General features: G+C 51.3%; 1 protein-coding gene across 33 annotated transcripts in view; it reads left to right on the forward strand.

Moving 5' to 3' along the window:
• Positions 1-24,422, forward strand: part of UBE3B (ubiquitin protein ligase E3B) — a 65,491-nt gene extending 41,069 nt beyond the window's left edge. For 16 of the 33 annotated variants that reach the window (XM_054238828.2, XM_078337210.1, XM_078337219.1 and 13 more), the window contains 9 exons: positions 1,395-1,571; positions 1,687-1,797; positions 4,213-4,350; positions 4,672-4,737; positions 6,575-6,633; positions 10,015-10,197; positions 10,665-10,776; positions 13,493-13,585; positions 14,634-16,774. In XM_054238828.2, the coding sequence (XP_054094803.1) occupies positions 1,395-1,571; positions 1,687-1,797; positions 4,213-4,350; positions 4,672-4,737; positions 6,575-6,633; positions 10,015-10,197; positions 10,665-10,776; positions 13,493-13,585; positions 14,634-14,825 (1,131 nt within the window). In that variant the 3' untranslated portion in view covers positions 14,826-16,774. Of the gene's footprint in view, positions 1-1,394; positions 1,572-1,686; positions 1,798-3,300; positions 4,351-4,671; positions 4,738-6,574; positions 6,634-10,014; positions 10,198-10,664; positions 10,777-13,425; positions 13,586-14,185; positions 16,775-19,327 lie in introns of those variants that run through there. The other 17 variants (XM_035257524.3, XM_078337229.1, XM_078337224.1 and 14 more) reach the window with 6 other exon arrangements.
• The last annotated feature ends 315 nt before the right edge of the window (positions 24,423-24,737 follow it).

The following is a 24,737-nucleotide window of genomic DNA, read 5'->3' on the forward strand; positions in this document are numbered from 1 at the left end:
AACTTTATGTACATAAAAAAGTCCTCAGGTTTGGGTACACAAAACTATGCTCCTGTTCCCACAGGTGACTTAGGGATCTTGAGAGGTAATTTTTCCTTTGCTCACTAACTTTGGAGCCTAACCCCTGAATAAGATTCAGGGGTACCATAGGGTCATCCTTTAGGGATCACTGAGCATGGCAGGAAGGCAGCAAGGATTCCCCAGAACAGGTCTCGCCGTACAGGCATACTGCTCGTTTGCGTTGTGAGGAGGGGACCAGGCAGGAGCTGAGTGGATGCTATGGAGATGGTCTGTCTAACCTTGGCAAAACGTGACAGTGTTACGGTTGTAGCTGAGGGAGAGATGTGGCATGGCCTTCATAGGACAGCAGGGTTGGTTGGTGACTCTTTCCATCACAGCATCTGAAGACATCGGTTTCACCTGGTGATGGGGCCTCTCAAGTGGGGCCAAGACTTCCCTGGGCCCTGTGCTGTTCAGTGCTGTTTGTAGTCACTGCTCTGGAGTTAAAACCTCAGCACTCCAAGTACTAGAAATGCATTAGACAATGGAACCAGAAGCCAGGAACGTCTTGAGAGATAAGAATCACAAGACAAACTAAACAGATTATTTAGTAGAAGAACTCCAAAGTTGTGTGCTTCGGGCCATGTGTGTTGAGGTCTGGATAGAGAAGATGTGCTGAATGGCTGTGTCCTGAGAGAGCTGACCACCAGCCCCAGGTCCAGGCCCAGCACTACCCCACATCTTGGCCTCTGCTCCCTGCGTTGATCCCCCAAAGCAAGTCATCCACCTGCTTTGCTGCCAATAGAAAGATCTTTCTAATACTGAAGGTCAGCCCTGTTACTTTTGCCTCAAACCTTCTGCGGCTCCCATCACCCTCAGGATGTCCCCTAAATTCCTCAGCATGACTCGCAGGTGCTTCATGATTGGGAAGGAAGCAGGAGATGAGGGTGATAGGTTATTCTTTTCATTGTATAGTGTTCTGTAGGTTTGATTTGTTTTTTGTTTTTTGCCATGAGCTAAAGATAATCTTAGCATGGAGAGAGAGAGAGAGAGCGAGAGAGAGAGAGAGAGAGAAATGTGTCTTGTCCCAGTTTCTTTCATCTTTTGTCTGATGGCCAAGAGCTTGTCATGACTCTGATTTCCCCATCTCACTGCTCTCTCCCCTTGAGGTCAGTCTCTCCCTTTGCCAAGGAGTGATACTGCCACATCCCCAAATGAATCTTTTCATCAGCACTCATTCAAAAATAGGTGAGAACGGCTCCTGTCATGCACCCATGTGTCATGATTTGCACTTTTGGTAATGATGGTAGAAGAGCTTCCCACAGAGGAGAGAGAGCCCCAAATTGTGCAGAAGACTCTGGGCTCCAAATGGGCTGTCATTCTGCTCTTGGCAGGATGGCTACGAGCAGCTTCGGCAGCTCTCCCAGCATGCAATGAAGGGGGTCATCCGGGTGAAGTTTGTCAATGACCTCGGGGTGGACGAAGCAGGGATTGATCAAGATGGCGTTTTCAAGGAGTTCTTGGAAGAGATCATCAAGAGAGTGTTTGACCCCGCACTCAATCTGTTCAAGGTATTTTAAGGGGAGGGACAGTGGGTTGACAGCAGCCAGATTTGAGAAGTGAAGAGTTTGGCTTGCTCCTTGAAAGGTACTTGACCTCTGCCTCTCCCTGTCTTTTTGCTTGCAGACAACCAGTGGGGATGAGAGGCTGTACCCCTCACCCACGTCCTACATCCACGAGAATTACCTGCAGCTCTTTGAGTTTGTGGGGAAGATGCTGGGGAAGGCTGTGTATGAGGTAGGCATGTGAAGAACCAGAGACATGTAAAATAAAATGTTAGCGGTACTTTGGGCTTTTTCATGTACATGTATGTGATCAGGCTTGCCCATGTAAACGGTCACTAGGATGCAAGTGAGGACAGAGATAGGAGCCACGGTTTATTGTACACCAGTGCTAGATACTTTGCCCATGGCATCTCATCTCATCCATCCAGTCCTGTGATGGAGCTTCTGCTGTCCTGGCTATTTAAGGATGGGAGACCTGAGACTTTGAGGAGTCACCTGTCCAGAGTCTTGTTGCTAATTAAGTGGTGGAGGCAGACTTTGAGCCTGTGCTGGCCTGAGTCCTAAGCTAGCCCTGTCTCCTGAAGCACAAGGAGTGGTGTGCAGAGCCAGATGGCCACACGGAGGCTGGGGCCCCACTATAGGAGGGCAGCATTTTGTGGAGTGTGATAGTGTTAAAATCTTCTGCTGTTTGATTGAGTGCTTCCCAGCCATGGCAACCCGTCAAGACCAGCTGTTTCTAGTCAGCTGTGTGACCCTGTGCCTTCAAGTTCCTTTAGTTTTTAAGCCAGTTTCTCTCATAGCAAAGTGGAGATAAGAAAAACCAGGTTCCTGGGTTGCCGTTGATGGTAAGTGAGGAGGGCCTCCTACGGGGCCCAGCAGCTGCTCACCCCAGGTGGATCGGGGCAGTCATCCTCACCTTACTAAGAGGAAGTGAGTCTGGGTTTCCACTCTGGCCTCATGGGGTCAGGCCAACATGGAGGCCCACACAACTCCTGCTCCCTGTCCATTGAAAGCGGAGACAGGACCACCTTGAGGGGAAAGTCACCACCTCTTCCTGGGGAGAGTTCTGCTTCCTCTGGAGAAAGGAAAGTGGCAGCACGAGCCCATCCAAGCTGTATGGCCTTTGTAGTGGGCTCCAGAGCTGCAGGGACCTTCCCCGGTGCCCAGGCTCTACTGAGCTCCTGGCCCACACACAGAGGAAGCGAGCCACCTGGGCAGCACTCCTCGAATACCCCAGGAACCTGGAGAAGCCAGATGCTTTCCGAACAGAAAGAGCCAGCAGCTGGGGCAAGCTGAGAGGGAGGTCTCAGGGCCAAACTCTTTGCACTCTCGAGTAATCCATTGTTCTTTGTCTCTCTGGAAGCGGCCTGTCTGTGCGGTCCTCAGTCTCTGGCCGTGGGGGAGTCAGGTGGCCCATCTGAGCCCCTGCCCAGACACCATCCAGTCTTCCTTGTACCCTCTAGTGGTTTGGGTCCTGGGCTCACTCTGTGTGCCTCTGTTTCCTCATCTGCATAGTGGAGACCATTTCTCAGTTGATTGCCATTGAAAAAATTAACAATCCCATTCGGACCCACCTGAGCACATGGCATGTTTTTTTTTTCCTTTAAACGCATTGCTGTGATGACACCCAGAAGAGCCTGGGCCACCTGGAAAGCGTGGCCTCCTGGCTTTTCTGAATGTTGTCCTGTTTCCCAGGCCTTGCCTCTATGTTCTTTCCCTCCCTCACCTTCGACAGTAATTGCGCTGACGAGAGAAGATGGGACCTGCTAGGCCCGGCGTGAGGAGTGGCGTGGATTAACTCATTTACCCCTCACGGTCCTCTGACAGGTGTTGTCGAGTCTGAGTGACTGTCCCATATCAGTCTCTCCAGTCCACATGTCTCTCTCTCTCCATCCTCCTGCCGCTGCCCTGGTACAGTCTGTCAGCGTTGCCCCTGGCATTATGCCACAGCTGTCTGGCTGTGTCCCTGCCTCCTGTCTTCCTCTCGCCAGCCCATTCCCCGCATAAAGTGCAGCTCTGTCCCTTCCCTGCTCAGAGCCCTCTGGACAGAATCCAGCCTGCAGCAAGGCTTACAGGCCCTCCCTAACCTGGCCCTGCGTCCTCCCTGGCCTCATGGCTTCCCTGCCCTCCATCCCTGGAGCATGCCTGGGGCCTTGTACCAGTGCCTGGCTGGCTCCTTTAGGCCTCGCTTAGCTGGCTTTTCCTCCTGGGAACTCCCCACCCTGCCTCTGGAGGAGAGCCTGTCCTCTGTGTTCTTCCAGCCCCTGCCCATGCCATGGCTGCCCTGAGAGCTTGAGGGGGGGTTGGTACTGTGCCCATTCTGTCCTCTTAACTGAGAGGCTGCTGCTGCTCTCCATTGACAGGTGAGACAGCTGAGGGCCCTGGCCTGGCAGCAGTCCAGTTGTAATTTAATCCCTGAGCACTAGCTCCAAAGCCTGTGTCCTGACCACCACACTATAATGTCCCAGGGGGCACTCAGTTGCATTTAGTAGAGGATGGGGAGACACCACTCTCCAGATTGGAAACTTACGAGGGGCCTGGAAATGCCTGTGGCACCCTTGGGCCATGACTGCACCCTGAGCCACCGCATCCAAACACCAAGTCAGAATCCTGGACAATCGACAGCTCTGCTTCTCTGCTCTCCCAGGGAATTGTGGTGGACGTGCCGTTTGCATCCTTCTTCCTGAGCCAGCTGCTCGGGCACCACCACAGTGTCTTCTATAGTTCGGTGGATGAACTGCCTTCTCTGGACTCCGAGTTCTATAAAAACCTCACCTCCATCAAGGTGAGTGTGGAATGGTGGGTGAGCTAAGCCGAACACTGGTGTGAACTCACAGCTTTGTGAAGTCCCAGAAGGAGATGACCTGTCCTCCCTTTTTGCTGTCGCAGTAGCTGCTGCGGGCCCCACATCCTCCTGTGGGCACTCACCCTCAGGGCTGATCCTCACAGCCTCCCTTCTCAAAGTTACAAATGACCTTGGCTTCCAGCTGCTCAGCAGCCGTGGGTGTTCACAGCACCAACCAAAGTAGCGCCTCCAGGGAGGGTTATACCTGTAAGCATGGAGCACTCCTTGGCCCCAGCACTTTCCCCTTCTCTCTTACATTAGCGCTATGATGGAGACATCGCTGACCTGGGCCTGACGCTGTCTTATGATGAGGACGTCATGGGTCAGGTAGGTCCACCCTCTGGCTGAGCTCCCTTTGCATGCCCCCAATGGGTTCCTGAGACCTGCCATGTTCTTAGTGTTTTCCTGATAAAGAGCCCCAAGCTGAGGCTCTGTCTGGTCCCTCGTCCTCCCTCCCTTCTCACCCATCCTCCTCCCATCTTGCCTGGAGGGAGGGCACCCTCCTTTCCTTCCCTATTGACCTGGCCTTTGAAGCTCCCTGCAGAGACCCTGCTTTCTTATATCGCATTTTAGGGTAATTCCGCATTGGTAACATGGCTTTTCATTACCATGGTGAGGATTAGCTGTTACAGATGGAGGATTATGACTTAGAGAGGGGAAGATGCCACCCGAGAAGTGCCTGGAGCAGACGCCTGGACTTGTTCATGCTCAGCGTGCAGAGTAGAGCAGGGAACAGAGACCCTGGAGTCAGGGCCACAGCACGTCTCCTCCCACAGTTCCTTTCGGCTTTTCTCTGTAGCGGCCTCTGCCTGCTCCGATTGTGTCCTGGTGAATCTCTGGGAGTGCATGTCCAAGGGCCGCTTGGGAGAAACTGCATTGTGAGCTTCTTAATGCAGAGCCAACGCCTTAGACTTGGGCTTAGGCACCTCAGAGAGAACTTTTCAGTCTCCCTGAGCCACAGTTTGCAAATACATTTGCCAGCTGCGAGTCCTGGACGGGGCCCAGTCTGTAACCGCCGCTGGGAGCCCTGCATGGCCTGTCCTGCAAGAGCCGCTGGCACTCCAGGCGGCTGGCGTTTTCATCTTTTGCTCATATTAGATCATATTAGATCTATGCTTTTTGTTAGAAGCTTCATTATCTGGGCAGGCTGGCATGTGAGGGCTCTGAGCAGCCTGTGGGGAGGAAAGCAAAGTGGAATTGAGTTAACCTCAAGCTTCCCTAGCTCCTCCGACACAGAACTCTTCTCAAAGGAAGCAAAGAATGCTGTCTTGCACAAGGGTTCTCTGAAGAATAGCTCATGGGCAGGATGTTCCCTGGAATCCTGAGAATCCTCAGGCTGGCCGATTCCTAAAGGTTTTTTTGGCTTTAAAACCCACTGGTGCCACCCAGATGCTGACAGCAGTGGGGCTGGGATCGCCACTTTTTCTTCTATATCCATAGGGTTATAGGATCTTCACAGAATTTCTGTTAAAATTAGCTTCAAATGAGGTGACCCACAGAAGTGTTCTTGAAGTCAAAAGAAGCAGTTGATTTTACAGAGTTTAAAATCGTCAGATGTTGAGTCTTCCTCCTAATACACTTTTCCCTCCGCCTATATAGATAATGAAACTTCTAACAAAAAGCATAGATCTAATATGAGCAAAAGATGAAAACGCCAGCTGCCTGGAGTGCCAGCGCCCGCAGGGTGCCCCTCCTAGTGTGCTGCTTGCATCCTCTGAGACTCTTTCCAGAGTCTTCCCCTCTAGAAATGATACCGTTCCGTGCATTGTTGCTATGTTATTGGCCTTTTTTCACCTTTTCAGTAAATGCACATTTTCATCATACTGTTTCATACCTACACAGTATTCCAGGGGATGGAGGTACCAGTGTTTATTTAACTGTCGTGCTCGCTCTGAAATGCCAACACATTCCCCTTCATGACATCTTGAAGTCTTAATACAAATGTTTGAACAAGGATTGGGTGAGAGAAAACCTTTATCAATCATGCAGGATCTGCTGGTTGATATTTCAGCCTTGACTTTTTATGAAAAAGGATGGTTCCCAAGCATGTGCCATCTTAATTCCATTATTATCATGGATGTTTGCGCTGGCCCTTTCATCTCCAGGAAGCTTTATTTCCCCATTAGAGTCCTCCCCAGTAATTACTCCCCATCTTCTCCCCCAGCTTGTTTGCCATGAACTGATTCCTGGAGGGAAGACCATTCCTGTTACAAATGAAAATAAGTGAGTATAGCAATTAGATTTTTAAGGTCACCACTTGAAAAGACTTCATTCTGGCTCTCTGGGCTTATGTTTAGAATTCATTAAGATAGATTGAAAGTAGAAAGGGGCCATAACTATCATAATGGAATTTACCAGTTATAGTTCATAGGCCAGAATTGTATTAAAGTCGATTTGTGGCCAGGCATGGTGGCTCACGCCTGTAATCCTAACACTTTGGGAGGCCAAGGTGGGCAGATCACAAGGTCAGGAGTTTGAGACCAGCCTAACCAACATGGTGAAACCCTGTCTCTACTAAAAATACAAAAATGAGCCAGGCATGGTGGCCCATGCCTGTAATCCCAGATACTCAGGCTACTGAGGCAGGAGAATTGCTTGAACCCGGGAGGCAGAAGTTGCAGTTAGCTGAGATCATGTCATTGCACTATAGCCTATGTGACAGAGCGAGACTCTGTCTCAAAAAAAAAAAATCTATTTGCAGAGTAAGAATTTGCCATTTATTTTTTGCAGTAGCACTTCTAAGGTCAGAGGCACCCAGGCCACGGTGTTCTTAGGAGTTTAATGATGGCCCTAGATGCAGACAGATGGATTGATTCGGCACACTGTCCTGAACCCAGAGGGCACAGAGGCAGAAAGACACCTTGGAGGGGAGGGGCAGATCATTTTGGATAATAGCACGAGGCAGCTGTATAAAACAGTGTTCTCGAGAAGACACAGTTGTGAAGTTAAATGCTGCAGAGAGAGGTCCTTAGACATGGGAATTGGAGAGATTCTGAGGCCCTGCAACTATCATCACAGATAACAGGCTCTGCAGAATCTATCATAAATGTCATCCTTTTTGGTCCCTAGAAACAAAACCTCTCAGTGCACGGTCTCCACTGGCCCTATTCGTCACCTAATTAAAACAGTGGAGCCTGGTATGAGAAGGAGACATTGGCCCCTTTGTCAGTCTATCAGTCTTCGCCGCCAGGCTCAGTTGAGCCTTTGAGCTGTTAATTGGAGCATCAGTCTCTTTAGTGACAAGTGAGGGCCCAGTCTCACCTGGTGAGTCATTTGAATCAGATGCATGTCACAGTCCAGTGTTCCCAAGCATCATGTTCCTCTCGGATCAGGTAGTTCGGTCACTCTGCATGCATGGGGAGTTTTTTATTTAGACTGTCAGAAGCATCAGGAGAACAGACCCTGTTTTCATAATGATTGAAATACACTGGCCTTGCTCCTTGGCCACAGGGCATTAGTTTGAAAACTCAGAGGAACAAAGTACAGGTTGGGAGGGCCTGCTTGGGAGTGTAGAGAGGGCCCGGCTACGTATGGCCAGAGAGAGCAGGGGTAAGTCCTGCCCTGCCTGCATGTAACCTGCAGCCATTCCTTCAGAGGGCTGCTCATAGGGTAATGTATATAAAATACCTTCCCGGGTGTCAGGCTCAGGAGGGGCTTAATAAATGACAACCGTGATGGTTACCATCTCAGATGGGTGACGTGTCACACGGGTCCTGCCACCCTCCGAGATGCCGTGCGTTGCCAGGTGTTGCAGCTTGGGGGTGACAGTAGGCAGTCACTCACTCTTCCCACATAGACACTGGCTGCTAGGTAGAGCACCCAGGGGAGGTAGGTGGGGGCAGGCTGTGCCGGAGGGAGAGTCCTGTCCTGCCAGGAAACTTATTTCACAGGTTCTTAGCATTTATAGCATAAAACCTCAGGGCAGGGCAAGGACCCTCACTTCTATATACTAACTCAAAAGGCCTGGCAGCGCCAGTTTTTCCTTCTTTAGGGGTGATACTTGATCTTGCACTTTATAAGTGTCGAATGTCTCCTATCCTCTTCTCTCCTACCTCCCTCTTTCTCAGTAAAGTGGAGCAGTATTCGTAACCTGCTTCAAAAAGTACCTGGAAGGAGCAATGATTAAAAAATCATATTTGAATGTATTAATGTATAGGTTTGCGGCTGGAAATTTTTTTTAAATAGGGATATTTTCAAGGTCACTAAAACTCGAGCATTGTCAGATAAAACATTCATTTGTATGAATTTGGAATTGATGGGAGTTGTACCTGGGCTGGGCTCAAGTTCTTTGATAAGAAATCAGTGATGCAACGTTGGGCGCAGTGGCTCACACCTGTAATCCCAGCACTTTGGGAGGCCAAAGCAGGTGAATCACCTGAGATCAGGAGTTCGAGACCAGCCTGGCCAACATGGTGAAACACCGTCTCCACTAAAAATACAAAAATTAGCTGGGTGTGGTGGTAGGTGCTATAATCCCAGCTACTGAGCAGACTGAGGCAGGAGAATCACTTGAACCCGGGAGGTGGAGGTTGCAGTGAGCCGAGATTGCACCATTGTACTCCAGCCTGGGCAGCAAGAACAAAACTTCATCTCAAAAAAAAAAAAAAAAAAGGGCCAGGTACAGCGGCTCACACCTGTAATTCCAGCACTCTGGGAGGCCGAGGCAGGCGGATCACCTGAGGTCAGGAATTTCAGACCAGCCTGGCCAACATGGTGAAACCCCGTCTCTACTAAAAATACAAAAAAATTAGCCATGTGTGGTGGCACATGCCTGTAGTCCCAGCTACTTGGGAGGCTGTGGCAGGAGAATTGCTTGAACTCGAGAGGCAGAGGTTGCAGTGAGCTGAGATTGTGCCACTGCACTTCATCCTGGGCAACAGAGTGAGACTGTGTCTCAGAGAGAGAGAGAAAGAGAGAAATCAGTGATGCTAGTAAGCCTGTTGAAGTGTATTTAACCTGTTGAGAAGGATTATATGCTATATATACGCGGTTGTAGCTGAGGGCACTGTGTTCTTAAAAGCAGACCCAGAAGACCTTTTCCTTGGAACCATTGTGTCTCTCTGACTTCCAGTTGAGTCCACTCCTATCCCAGCTGCATGTTGAAAGCATCTGCAGGTCAGCCTTGCCATAGCTTTAGACTGTTGGTCCAGATTAGCAAGATTTTGATTAAAGTTTTGACATGGAACAATTTTTTTCTACTTTAAAACTTATTAGAGGACTGAATGATATCTTAATTGACTTATATCCAGAAGAATGAGATGAAATGGAAGCCTAAAAAGCACCCATTGTACTAAGAAGGGTCTTCTCCTTACCTGGGTAATGCCTCTTTGTGATGTGATTTCCAACACAGTGGAGGCTTACCTTGAGGTGTGACCTGTAGCTTTTGGGGAGGAGTGAATGAGGCAGTGCCCTTGAAGGCTTGATGCATTCACAGTTTGAGTGTTGTCATCATTGTCCCACTGTCATTGTTCTGGTGAAACGTTCTGGTCCTGTTTGTGTTTTTTGTTAAATGGTTCAGAAATGACTAGACTTGTCTTTCCGCCCATTGCTGACAGCCTGCCCCGTCCTGTTAATTGTCAGTTTTCTCTTCCTTGTTGGCAACAGAATTAGCTACATCCATCTGATGGCGCATTTTCGAATGCACACTCAAATAAAAAACCAGACAGCTGCCCTCATTAGTGGATTCCGTTCCATTATCAAACCCGAGTGGATCCGAATGTTCTCAACTCCTGAACTGCAGCGTCTCATCTCGGGCGACAATGCTGAGATTGATCTGGAAGATTTAAAGTAAGAGGCGGGTGGGGGGAAGAATGAAATTCCTAGGCTTCCTAGAAAGCAGCTGCTCCCTCCCTGGGTTCCTTTTAGATAGTTACTTCAGGAGCCTGTCTCCAGATCTCCTTCTCCTCCCTGGTCACTGGCTGCTTTGGACTAAAAGCTAGACCACTTGTCTGCCTAGAGATTGAGAAGTGGAAGCAGGCCTAGGTCTGGGGGTTCTCTGAAGCTCTAGGAGATGGGGTCAGAGGATCTGGGGTTGGCTTCTGCTTGGGAACAGCATGGCCAGCTGTCAATTTCCCACCCTTTTAGCTTCCCAGGGAGATGGGGTTATTGAGGCATGGACTTCCGGCTTTAAGAAAAGTTAGTAGTGTTCTCTGGGCCTGCCAGAGTAGACCGTGCCACCTGTGTACATGACCTGCCTGCCTGTCCATAGTGCCCCCCTGAGCACGTCGCTAAGCCCAGATCTGTATTGCTTTCAGGAAGCACACAGTGTACTATGGTGGTTTCCACGGAAGTCACAGAGTCATCATCTGGCTCTGGGATATACTGGCCTCCGACTTCACACCAGATGAGAGAGCTATGTTTCTGAAGGTATTTTATTTATTACCTCTGCATGCGTGCATGTATTCTCATAAACCTGGAAGGCCAGTTGATGTAATAATTTACACTGGAGAAAATGAAAGGAGGACCTCAGATGGTCAGCACATCCTCTCCCACAGGCAGCCTCCCGGTGGCCAAGCAGTAACCAGAGAGGGGCTCAAGGGGCACGGCTGAGCCCGCTGTGTGTCCCTGGCTGCAGGGACAGGGCCCCTGCACAGTGCACATACCCATTGTGCTCGGCACCCCGTCCTCCCCTTCGCCCATGCTGGCCTTTCCAACCGCTTTTTTCTTTATTTCCTTTCATTATAGAAGTAAATGACTCTGCTTAGAACCTTACCTTATCTTAGGAAAATAGAGATAAGCAAAATTTTAAACAATTGTTGTTCCTCCAGTATAGAATTGTCACCTCTCTACACTCCTACTCACCAGGGACTACCTCTGTATACCCATTTTCTCCATAGTATAAGACACACATGTATACCCACATTGTCCCAGTAAAACACACACAATTGCTTGGGCTGATATCAAGGTGTATTTTTGCAAATAGAGTGGCTGACATTAAGTGGTTCCCCTGTTATGGTGTCTAAAGTTATAAATGGTCAAAATAATCCCCTAATGCCACTGCAGTGTTTTTTGTTACTGACATGAGCAGCATGTAAGTGTTTTCTCGGACACTGGATGGCACACACACTTCTCTGTGTATGTGTTATATATGTGTACATATTTCTCTAAAAATGGAATCCTGTCATTTCCCCACCAGCCTTCCTACTTTACAGAATATTGTGAACATCTTGCCATGTTCTGGGGGTAAATTTAGTGCCTTGTGATATTTTCTTTTGGAGGTTTGGGCTTGAACCATCTCATGTGGCCTCCTCTGTTGAAGCAACCTGGAGAGTGTCACCAGCAATTAAAATGACAGCTGGTTTTCTCTCTCCTGGGTGGTCATTCTGAGGAGAGTTTATTCCTCTTGAAGAGGCCCTTACTCAGTCCAGCAGATATATGAATGCCCCACAGGTCTCCAGGGATTCAGGGTGGGGAGGCAGACAGAATTCCAGAAGCTGATTCTGGGAGATTTCATTGAAGTTTCCCAGAAGTGCCTCATGGGCAAAGCAGAAACTGCTCACCCTGGCCCCTCTTACAGAGAGGAGCCAGTGTCTCATCATTGTGCAGGTGCCACCCCACAAAACAGGTGTGTTTGTGTCTGTCACCAAACCTATAGTTGCTTACCATGTCCCTGCCCTTCTGTGCAGCTGCAGACAGGCTTCAGAGCCAAACAGGAAAAATGTAGCCCTTGCCCAGGAGTCGACATGACCATGCTTCTCTTAAATGTAAAGTGAGCAGAGCATCCGGGGGCTTCCCGTGTCCTCTGTTCTCCTCCCTTCCCAGGAGCAGGAAAGCTCCCCTCCCTCCTGTGAGCCACCTGCATTTGCAGCGGGCAGACCTGAGCCGGCCTAAATTGGGATGTGCAGATACTACTGTGTCTGTCTCTTCATCCTTAAAACAGGACTAACCACAGTCCCAACACACAGCATCTGTAGAGTGATTGCATAAGGTTGCTTCAGGGAATGCCCAGCACAGTGTGGAAATACAAGAATGCTTCCTGCATTGCTGCTGCTATGGTTTTTATAATTAAAACTGAATAGGGATAGATCCTGTTAATACTCTTTTTCAAACTGTTTTTTGATACCTGACACACATAAACTGTCTTTGGATGGTCTCTGGAATCTCATAACTATTTATGACAAGACCCAAACTCTCAGCTTGCCCCTGAATTTTAGAGTGCGGCTTGATGGTGTAAGTGACAACTCCCTGTATCCCCTAGAGAAGCGAGAACATTCCTGACTACTGTTGAGTTAAAGTGAATGGTTTCTTAGGACACTCCTGTGTTTCTTTATCACTTGGATTTCCTGGCTGGTCGGATGTCTCTGTCCAGGCACGAGCTCGCACATTTAGGGGAATAACAGGGGCTGCCATTTGCAGAACACCAGGAGTTCCCCAGGATAGCAGGGAAGTGTGGCTGCCTGCCCACAGGCCCCACTTGGGCTGCCAGCTCCTCGGTCTACTCTGCAGCCTCGCTGGCTCTGGGGCCTGATTATTGTCATTATGCTGATAGGTTATTCATCTCTTGCAGAAGGGCCCCCTGGGCCCCAGCACATAGACCATTCTAAATCAGCAGGCCCAGGGCTCAGGTGACTGCACCTACGCAATCCCCTCTGCGTGACTGAGTGGCTGGCAGGACGCCAAGTGCAAGGCCAGTGCGGGCCTCCCTGGCTCCCTCTTTTCATACCACGTACAGTGGATGCCAGCAGCCTCCACCTCGCCCTCACCATCTCCCGTGCTCTTGTCACATGATCTCTCCAAGGGAGGGTATCAGCCACTGCCCTGTTCCCCTGACAATCTCATGGGAGACCTCCTCCTGGGGATGCCTCACCAGTGCCCTGGCTAGGCGTTTGTGCTGTTCCTACTCTGCAGTCACACGTGTTCTCACAAGTGGCCAGTTGCATCTGCTGGGTATGGGTTTCATGTGTCTTAGTCCCCGAGTGGGCCAGTTTTCAGGCCAGATCCACCCTGCCACCTCATATGGCTGGCTGGATAGCAGTTACAACACAGTGACAGACAGAGCAAATGTGCACCGCACAGCTGCAAGGACCCGTCCTGAAAGAGCGGGAGCCTGCTTCGTCCCCACTGACCCTGCCTCGTGTTGCAGTTCGTGACCAGCTGCTCCAGGCCACCGCTCCTGGGATTCGCCTACCTCAAGCCTCCCTTCTCCATCCGCTGTGTGGAAGTGTCGGATGATCAGGTACCCCCATGGGGTGGGTGGGAAGAGCCGGCCTCAGGCAGTGTTGCTTGACTTCCCTCTTGGTGGTTGGCTGCTGTGCCCACCGTGTGGGGCCCTCACCTATCCCACGTCTTGGCAAGGCAGGCAGCTGGGCCCCTCAGAGCCAAGTGTGGAGGGCCCCATAGTTCTCATGGCAGGAGAACCAGCCACCCAGGGAGAGCGCCCATGGACTTAGCCCTCTCTCGGCGGTCCCCTTCTCTTTCCTTCCTCCTACCTGGAGTGGGGGTGGGTACGTGCTGTTTTTAGTGGCGTCTGGCCTCACCAGGGCTCCAGATCAGAGGCAGTGTGAGAGAAGTTGAAAGTGGGTTCAGGAGGCAGACAGGCACAGGCTCGAATGCTGCTCCTACCCCAGCAGGCTGTGCATGTCCAGGCACGCTGCTTCATTTCCTCGTCGGCCAAAGGAGAAGGAATCTTTTCAGGGTTACCAAGCTCTGTGTGTCCTGAGCCTGGCCCACTGGGGGCTCACATGAGAGTTCTACTTCCCATAAAAATCCAGTGGCTGCCTCTGGGTGTAGCTGCCTCACGTGATGCAGTGTGAGCACCTAATGCTTCCTCATGCAGATAGTTCCACAGTCCTCGGCTTCCATGCTTAAGGGAAAGCTGGCTCAAGTCATAGTCTGCCACAGGCCACAGCCCTGGTGAGGAGGGAAGGAGTGCATTCAGAAATGTTTTGGTATGTGACGGAGCTTTACAGCATTCTACTCTTTGACAGTTGGTTAAGCAATAATTAGCTGTTAACCAGAAGGCCCATTCCCAAGAGCTTGCTTAGTGCAGGAATTCTCTGTGCAGGCCCCAAGGAGTAGGGGTTGCTTCTCTGGACTCAGCCTCTTAAGGCCAGTCATCTTGAGTCTGGGGCTTGACCTCGGCTTGTGGTGCCAGGGCAGCGCTCTGCACTCTACCCAGCATCCAGGGACTGGCCAGGCCCTCTCCCTGGGCTGTCGGCCTTGGCACCTGCCTGGGCTCCCAAGCTAGGCGCTTCCCAACCCAAGGCCATGATATGTGCCTTCAGGATACCGGGGATACCCTGGGCAGTGTCCTCCGGGGTTTCTTCACCATCCGCAAGCGGGAGCCAGGCGGCCGCCTGCCCACCTCCTCCACCTGCTTCAATCTGCTCAAGCTGCCCAACTACAGCAAGAAGAGCGTCCTCCGCGAGAAGCTGCGCTACGCCATCAGCATGAACACAGGCTTTGAACTCTCCTAGCTCCCGCCCTGGCCCTGCCTCCAGGGCTCCTGGGCTAAGGACTTTCAGCTCCCAAACGCAGCATGGCCCCTGGGAGTGTGATCAACATGCCAGGTGCCGTTGGTCCCCAGACCCTCTCTATAGCCATGAGACTTCCCTGTGGCCTCAAGAACTTTAGACCCACAATAATTCCACACAGCATTCTCCAGGTGATGCCCACGGCCCAGGGCTGCAGAACATAAACCTCCAGGTTCCACCCACACAGCTTCCTGGTGGTGCCAGAGGGCCTTCTTTTTGTCAGTGTGAGCTTTGTGGGAGTCTGTCTTTCCTTAGCCTTCTGAGTGAGCTGTGTATGACAAGTCCCAGGAATTCCAGGAGTCCAGAGTGGTTTTCACAACATGGGTCTGAGTGTACAAACCCTTCTGCACGTGAGATTCTCCTTCCGTTTCTGAAATATCTTACTCAGGTAAGGCCTCGCCAAGCCTCTATGCACCCGACAAAATCTCTGCCTCCATGCCGTCCACAAGGCCTCTTCCCAGACAGCCAGGCCCATCTGCTGCCCAGGGAAGCGCAGGTGCCAGCTAGGGATGCCAAGGAGCACTGTGAGTCCAAGGCGCTGCTCCCGCCTTGAAGCCACATGCTCCACACCATGGTCCTCCTGCTTCCTGCATCCTCAGCGGGCCGAGCTGCCAGGGAGCCTTCCCGGGCCTGATCCTGTCCTATGCATTCACACTGGCATCTTGGTTTGGGAGAAGAAAACCACTGGTCCTTAGCAGCAGCCCCATTTCCAGAACGTGCTGGCTGTTACCCAAAGCCTGCTAGTCCCGTGGAGGACAGCTGCCTTTGACCCTGCTTGTTTGCCCCACTTGTTATCTAAATGAAACAAATACTAACCTAAGGTAGCCACCCCGTCTGGACGGTGGCTTAACTCCAGAGATGGCAAAATCCCAAGAAACTTGGGTCTCGCCACCCATCCTTCCTCAGCACAGGGAACCTGGAGGCCCGCTGCACTGACAGGCTCACACCCTCTGGGTTGGTTTTTTCTTTTTTTAAACTTCATTTCTTTTCCAACCCATTGTGTTCCTCTGCCCTTATTCTTTACCACTGTTAGAACTCTACTCTAGATCCAGGGAGCTGAGGCAGAGGCCCTGTTGTGGTGTGTGTTGACAGCCACCCACCTCTCCCACCTCATGCTCCTGCTCCTGCTCCTGCTCCTGCTCCTGCTCCTGCACCTGCACCACCGAGATTGATGCTGGATTCAAAACCAGGAAGGCCCAGTCCCTCCTCTGCTCTCTTCAAAGCTGCAAAACATTTTCCAACAAGAGCTGTCCTGGTGGCAGCAGAGCAGGGGCCACCCGTCCCCACAGTCCTTCAGAGGGTTTCGGCTGCATCCTGGTGTCCCACCCAGGTCAGGACCGTGGGCTTTGGTCAGCACAGGGTGTGCTCTACTTTGATGGAAACACGGAAAGGAATTTAAAGACAGGAATGCATACATATTATTTAAGATGTGTTAGTAACCTCTTAATTTTGTGGACTTGCCACTTTCTTCAAACGCTTAGTTCCTCTGAAGGTTTCTGAACGTCTGTGCACATGCTGGGCAGGTTTGTGCATACATGCTGGGACCCCAAACTGTCAGCCTGCACAGAGAAGGTGGACCCTGTCCTCATTTTTATTATCTGAAGGTCAGAGCCAGCGAGGGACTAGGGAGAGAGTGGTTTATAAGCACCAATATCAACTTTACCTATGTGGATTTTTGACAAGGAGGGGTAGTTTGTAATTTCATTTAATTTTTTCTTTTCAGCAGCTGGAAATATTGCACTATCTGAAACACTGAATCTCCTTTTGTAACTGGTGTTCACTGACACCTTGATGGCTCTTGATGGCTCTAAAAAGTTGTAGGATGTTTTGTTTTTGTAACTAACTTATGGATGGAGATGTGATCAGAGGCTTTATTAAATTGGTACTTCGCATACGATGGCCACATTTTCATTCCACCATGTGCCTGGGTGGTTCCGGATTGGGGTCTGGGCTCAGGGAGCATGTAGGCCTTCACAGTGGATGGAAGATGTGGAGGAGCGCAGAGCACATGCCCTCGTCTCCCCAGCCAGAATCCAGAACAATTGTGTTTCAAGAAGTAACACATTTCAGATAAGCACCCTCTGTGGGCCCATCCTGTGGGTTGGGTGTATATCTTTGCAGTCCACGTTTTACACAGTAATATTATTTTCTTTTTGAGACTGGGTTTTCCCATGTTTCCCAGGCAGGTTTCAAACTCGTGTGCTCAAGTGATCCACCTACCTCGGCCTCCCAAAGTCCTAGGATTACAGGCCTGAACCACCATGCCCAGCCAATAGTAGCTTTCAAAAGTGATAAATGTATGTTGAACAAACCCAGATAAGTGTCGGGAGTGAAATTTTACAGCTACTTCTGGGTGTGCCGGGCTTCATTCCCTTAGTGAGGATCACACTTGCTGTCACCCTGCAGAAAACACAGCCCTTCTCATTGCATTCCCCAGCCCAGGTTTCCTTGGCAGAAAGCCCTGCTCCAGGAGCCTGCGCCAGACCTGCCAGGTATTTGCCCCACCTTGGTGCCTCTGCCCTGACCCTTGGCAGCTGTGATGTCCCAGTGGCTTCTCACTGCTCCCCTGGCCTGGGAAGCCCCCTGAGGATCAGAGCACAAACTCAGCTTGTGGGGATCCAGTCAGGAAAGAAGCCTCCAGAGGCTTGTGCCCTCTCTGGAAGTCAGATGTCTCAACACCAAGAGGAATTCGTGCATGAAGGCACCCTCACAAGGAGCATTCATGCAACTAAAAGAAAAAACAAACACTCCCCTCCCCAAAAAACACGTCGCCAGCCTCCAGTGTGAGGCACACCCACCTAAAAACTAAAGCTTCATTCTGTGACATTTTGGCTTTTACTTAAAAGTTATCACTGCTAAGAGAAAGTGTGTCTTTATAACCAGGAAAAATAAGTGGGTTTTTAAATTATTTAAATGGAAATGTAATATGCTGACAGAACTCGCAAGTGCCTAAGAATATTTAGCTGGAGCAGAGTTTGAGAAGCACTGGCCTCCCCGGTGTTCTGACAGCAGCAGAGCCTCCTTAGCCCCAGCACTGCTGAAAGCCACAGGGAATGGACAGCTGGGTTCTCACCAAGCTCGGCTGATGAGCAGATCCAGGGCTCTCTTGGGTCTCAGGCTTGTCTCCTGGAAACTTTTCAAATTGACCAGAGTGCCTGGAGAACTGTGGAAGTGGTTCCTTCAGTGTCGTTTTCCAAGAAGCAGAGCGTGGGCTCTGGAACCACAGAGACGTGTGCACACCCCATCCCGCCACTTCCTGCCGCATGTGGAGGACAGCCTCCCTGTGTGTTCATTTCCTTATCCGACACAGGAATCCTGATGTCCTTTCCAGGGCGTGTGAGGATTAAATGCAGTTACATATAAAATGCACCCAGTGCAGCACCGGCACCAAATACACATCTGTTAGTCCTCTTCCACATTTCCTTACCTTTCACTTTAAGAAAACAGGGCTGCCCCTGACCCTGGAGATCGGGCTTGGATTAAGCTTCCAGAATGGCTCCTGCTGCCGATGATGATCCCAGCAAGGTGAGGAGATGCTGGATGGAGAACAGTTATCTGTTGAACTTCGGCACGATCCGAGGAAAGTCACATTCCCTCGTCCACGCTACCGCATCTGAGGAGGCGTTCCAGTGGCACGGAACAGAAGCAAAGCGCGTTTCAGCCAGGATCCAGCCAAGGGGTGGCCAGGCTTACATGGCCCCAGGGCATCTCAATGTGCGCCGCCCCCCCCCCCCCATACCACACACATAATCACTTGGACTATGATTCAGAAGAAGCTGCATGGCTGGGTGCAGTGGCTCACGCCTGTAATCCCAATACTTTGGGAGGTCGAGACGGGCAGATCACAAGATCAGGAGTTCCAGATCAGCTTGGCCAACGTGGCTAACCTTGGTCTACTAAAAATACAAAAATCAGCCAGGCATGGTGTTGTACACCTGAAGTCCCAGCTACTTGGGAGGTTGAGGCAGGAGAATCACTTGAATTTGGCGGGTAGAGGTTGCAGTGAGCTGAGATGGTGCCACTTCACTCCAGCCTGGGACACAGAATGAGACTGTCTCAAAAAAAAAAAAAAAGCTGCACAGCAACCTAGGCATTCATATTTGGAGCACGGAGTCAGAATGGCATCCTTTGCCTCACGGCAGTCATCCTAACAGCTACACTGTTGAGAGCATGTGCTCCCCAGCCCCAGTGAGTGCAGGTCCTCTGAGGGCGTTAAAGCGAGCAAGAGCCTTGAAGCACCCTGCAGCTGAGTGCAAGCCCCAGCTCTGCTGTCCACTAGCTGGGAGGCTGGTGGGAAGTTTCCCCTTCCATGAAACGGGGATAACATCACCCACCATGCAGCCTTGCTGTGAACAAGAGATGACCTGAATGAAAAGCCCCAGCCTGTGCCATCTGTGAGCCATCGGTGACTCATGGTTGTGATAACTGTCATTATTTTGTTCCAGGGACTGAATTGACATCCCCTCTGGAGATTGTTTTTGAAACTGCTTGCAAGGCTCTTCGGCTGACATTAGCAGGACATCCCAGGAGTCTCTGCTGGGCTTTGCTCAGACCCTGGTGCCAGCTCCCTGGCACCCACGCCCTGGCTCTTCCCAAGCTTCCGTTAGGCACTGTGGGGCTGCAGCTCCCCAGCCTGGGGACCAGCAATTGCAGCTCCATCGTGCTTTTCTTACCCCGATAGTCCAGGTCTTTTCTGAGCCATAAGAAGACTGAAAGGCTTGGGCATACTGGGATGGGGTCTGTATCAGCTTATAGGTCTTCCGCCGAGAGAGCCACCCTGCTGGAGCCAGCCCACCAGCAATGACAAGCCTCTGAAGGTGTGCCCTGCCTCCTTGACCCCAGAGAAGCCTGTGGAGGAAGCTGAAAGCGTTCACTCTGCTGCCAAAGGCCTCTGCTCCTTGACTTTCCCAGGCACTGAGTCCGCCTAGATGTATGTGCAGGGTGGGGGTTTTGGTTTTTGTTTGTTTTTTGAGACAAGGTCTCGCTCTGCTGGAATGCAGTGGCGCAGTCTCAGCTTACTACAGCCTCTGCCTCCCAGGCTCAAGCAATCCTTTCACCTCAGCCTCCTGGGCAGCTGGGACCACAGGTGTGCATCACCACAACCAGATATATATATATATTTTTTTGGTACTTTCGTAGAGACAGGGTTTTGCCATATTGCCCAGGCCAGTCTCAAACTCCTGGGCTCAAGCAATCCCCTGCCTCGGCCTCCCAAAGTTCAGGGATTGCAGGCATAAGTCACTGCACCAGGCCCGCTATGTGCAGGGTTACCTACCAGTCAGGCTGCCTTCTCTAGATGCCTCTAAATCTGGCTTTTATAGGGCCATGGGAGTGGCCATTGAGTAAAGGAAGACACTTGTCTGAGTGGCACAGGGTTATTTAAAAACATCAGTGTTATGGAAACCCAGTGTCTTTGGCCTTCAGGCTGTGGGCACGTGAAAGGGAAGCTGTTGTGAAGTCATTCTAGCACTTCCAGCACTGCCCCTCACACAGAATCCTAAACTAACCTTCCTAACGCTGGAGAGGGACAAGTTCTTTTACAAAAAGAATGTTGTCGCCAGAACTTGTGTGTTGTAGCCAGAACTTGTGGCGTTGCAAAGAGCAGAAGTGAGCAGGCCAGCTCAGAGCCAGAGCAGGTGGCAAGGAGGTATGACAGCGGCTCTGGGACCCACGCAGGAGGTGCGGTGGGCAGGAGCTGAGGTGGTCCTCTCCTCCTCTTCGGCCGCGTGAGCCCTTCTCTGTGTGTCTCTGGCTCCTGCATCCCCGTGGACTGCCTCTGAGCCACCAGCCTTGCAGTTACACAGCCTTGTGCTCCCCGGGCCTTGGCCAGGCTGCCACTGCTGCATCCCTCAGACCACGTTCCAGCCTTGCCTGCCTGCCTGCAGCTGAGTGACCTCAGCTAGGGTCCCCTTGCTCGTCTGGTCACCTCTGATGAGACAAGCCAGGATCCTGCAGGCAGCAGTGGCTGTGGACACAGCAGTTCCCAAAGAGGCCGCAGAAGGCCAGGCAGTGACCCAGGCCGGTGACAAGGGCAGTGTGGACTAGTGGTCAAGGGCACAGGCCTTGACCTTGGACCAGGACTTGCACTCTGATCACCACGCCCACCTTCAGTGACTTGAGGATAGGCAGCATTTCACTTCTCGGAGATTGCCTTTCCTCAGCTGTAAAGGAGTGGATAGTAGTTCCTACCTGCCATGAGGATTAAAGGATGTCACATCTGTTAAGCACCTGGCAAATTATAGGTTCCCAATCAATGCAGTCTCCCCCTTTCTTCTGTAGCCCTGAGGCCAGGTGGGGTGGAGTTTCAGGTCAGAAGGTAACTCCCATTGCTGTTCTTAAAAAATTCCAGTGGCTCCTATATTTGTTTCCTGTGGCTGCTGCAACAAATCCCAACAAGCTGGGTGGCTTAAAACAGCAGAAATGTGTCCTCCTCCCACAGTTCTGGGACCAGAAGTCTGGAATCGAGACGGCCACAGGCAGCACTCCCTCTGCAGGGTCTGGGGAGAAGCCTGCCCATCTCTTCTAGCTTCTGGTGGCCCCTGCAAGTTGGCTAAGGCTGTATCATTCTCATCTCTCCCTCTGTCCCCATATGGCCTTCCCTCTATGGCTTCCTGTTTCTCCTTCTCTTAGAAGGACTTGTCCTTGAATTAGGGTCCACCCTGACCCAAGATGATCTCGTCTTGTGATCCTTACCTGAATTACATCTACAAGGACCTATTTCCAAATAAGGTCCCATACACAGGTTCTGAGGTTATGACTTGGATGGATTTTTCAGCGGGGCACCATTCAACCCACTACTGCTGTCTTCCAGAGCAAGTGTGGCAGGAGGCGATTCTTCGTGCCAGGGACTGCCACACGCTCACAGATCCTAAATAATCTCCTAGGGTGAGAGGGTGAAAAGGAGAATTGCTTATTCAAAGACCGAAAACATTTGGAGCTCATGTCATCGCTCCCTCCTCATGCATGGCAGACATTGCTAATTGATTGCCGCACCGTGTCTTGATGTGCTTTCAGCAGTCCATGGGTGTGCACCTGGGAAGCTAAACAGGTTTGCCATTTCCTGGCTTATGTGTTGTCTCAGAAGTGCAGTCGAAATAATAATAGTCATAATTAACATTTACTCAGGTGCCAGCCACGTTTCTTGGATTATGTCACCAAATTCTCTCAATAGCTCAGATCATACTAATCCCATCCTAAAGATGGTGTATGGGTTGAATTCTGTCCCAAAAAAGATGCATCCTAACCCCCAGGACCTCAGAACATGACCTTATTTGGAAATAGGGTTGTTGCCGATGTAACTAGTTCAAATGAGGTCATACAGGAGGAGGGTGGTCCCCTAAGCCGATGTGACTGGAGTCCTTACAGGAAGAGGGGAACCGGCCAAGTGAAGGCAGAGGCAGAGGCTGGAGTGAGGAAGCTTCAGGCCAATGAACACAGGGATGGCCAGCCATCGCCCGCAGCCAGGAGAGAGGATTGGAATATCCTCCTTCACAGCCTGGAGAGGGACCAGCCCTGTCAACCCTTCATTCCAGACTTCAGCCTCTAGAACCGTGAGAGAGTGAATGTCGTTGCTTAAGCCCCGAGTTTACAGTGCTTTGTTCCGTCAGCCCCAGGAAACTAGGGCAGATTTTGAAACCAGACAGATTTGTCACATGCTTGGAAGAGGTCAAACTGGGATTTGAACTTGGGCATCACAGGACACGGCCACCGCTACTCAGCCCCGGCACTGGCTGCCCTGTCGGGGCTAGGTTCCATGTGGCCAGCCTCCCCACCTTTCAAAAGAAGCTACAAATCCAATGTCTGTGAAATCTCCAGATTTAAAAAGTGTTGGCAAATTGAAAACCTTAAACGCTACTGTTGAGGCCTCGGGAAATCCAGAGGGTCTGCGTGTACATGTGGTTTGTCGTGCAGCCACTCCTCCCAGGGAACCGCAGATGTGTCAGACACTGGAGCCACAGTCTCCACAGCGTAGAGCGACGGATGGAGTCAGACAAGATGATGTTTCACTGGAATAATCCATGGACCTGTCACCCGGGGCCAGAAACCAGCCTCATGCAGACGCTCCAGGGGAGTAGCTCAGCATGGGGTCAGTGGGCTGGTAATACAGCAGGACTCAGCAGAGGCCCTAATGGTATTGGGTTGTATTAATTGAGGGAGATTGTCTAGAGTGAAGGTAGTAAGGGTCCTATTCTTTTCTCTGGGACTCACACCCTACCTGGAATCAATCCTTTGTTTCTCTCCAGGAACCACACTTTAAAAAGGATGCAGGAGGCTGGGTTCAGTGGCTCACGCCTGTGATCCCAGCACTTTGGGAGGCTAAGGCAGATGGACGACTTGAGATTAGGAGTTCAAGCCAGCCTGGCCAACATGGCAAAACCTCATCTCCACTAAAAACACAAAAATTAGCCAGGAGTGATGGCAGGCATCTGTAATCCCAGCTCCTTGGGAGGCTGAGGCAGGAGAATCACTTGAACCTGGGCAGCAGAAGGTTGCAGTGAGCTGAGATTGTGCCACTACACTCTAGCCTGCACATCAGAGCGAGATTGTCTCAAAAAAAAAAAGGATACAGGAAAAACTAGGTCATATCCAGAGAGGGTACCGTGAGGAGGGCTGGAGAAGCCATCTCAGAGCCAGCCTAGTGGTATACCCAAGGCACATACACGATGGGCTACCTGAGTTGTCAGCAGCATCCCGAGGGCCCTCGGCCTCTGTCTTGGAGGGCTCAAGGGGGCCTCAGACTGCAGAGTGTGCTTGGGAAGCAGCTGCCCACAGCTCTGGTCATTAAAGACCGAGTGAGCTGGTACTTCTGCCCCCAGCAATAATGACAGAGTGACCTGGAGTATGGTCCCTGCGGCCCTTCCCAGATACAGAGTTCTCATTCTGCAAACGTGGACACCAGAGGGACACACGGCCTTATAAAGCCACCAGCAGGCGGTGGACGGACAATGCCCAGCCCACATTGCTGCCACAGGTGGACAGTGGGGGTGAGAGAGAGGGAAGATGGGGTGCTGGTGAAAATGGGTGTCGACTGGAATTTCTAGAGGTGTGGGAGCCTGATATATCTTGTGAAGTGGGGTGGGGGGCAGGGCTCCTTCATGAGGCAGAGGATGAGCAGGCCTCTGGGTGTTTCAGAAGAACTGCCCTGGCAATGTGCAAGTACAGCTCCAGCAGAGACGCTTAATAACCGTCAAAACCAAGCCACTGCCACCCGACAAAGCCAGAAAAAGCTTCTGTGTGGCAACTGTGGGCTAGTCGCCCCTCAGTCTCTGCATCCCCCACCATAGCCCAAGGCCCCAGACCCCACCAGCCCACATACTCCATGAGGCCATCTCCTTGTGCCTGGACACATTGGGACCCTTGGGTGCCACCAGGTCTGCCACACATGGTGACAGCCATGAGAGCCCCTGGTCATCAGAGCCTTTAAACACAGAAACCCCGAGCAGCCTCTGTATTTCTCTGTAACGCTGGTTGGCTGTAAGGTGATCTTGGCCTGTCATGGACAATTTTGAGAAATAAACTTGGTCAGTGGATCCCAGTCAATAAGACTGTTTTCCATCTGTTACCCACTTCCTCCTGCCTGTGAAGGGGCAGTGCTCTCTCCTGCTTACAGGTGAGGTGGATTGACCTACCCAGGGACTCACAGCCAGGATCTGAGGAACTGGGATGTAAGCCCAAGCCTTCGACCAGAAAGGTGACCTTACTCACTCACCTGCCTTTCCTGATTGTCAAAGGCCAGGCAGAAGCCTCCTGTTTCCCAGAAGGGCCGGTCCCACTGACTCCCCTGACCTGCTCCCATCCCACCAGGGACACCGTCCAGGGAAGGAATATACCCCACGTGGGGCTTCGTGTGACGTC

Source organism: Callithrix jacchus, chromosome 9 (genome assembly GCF_049354715.1).
Source record: "Callithrix jacchus isolate 240 chromosome 9, calJac240_pri, whole genome shotgun sequence".
In the NCBI taxonomy this organism is placed as follows: Eukaryota; Metazoa; Chordata; class Mammalia; order Primates; family Cebidae; genus Callithrix; species Callithrix jacchus.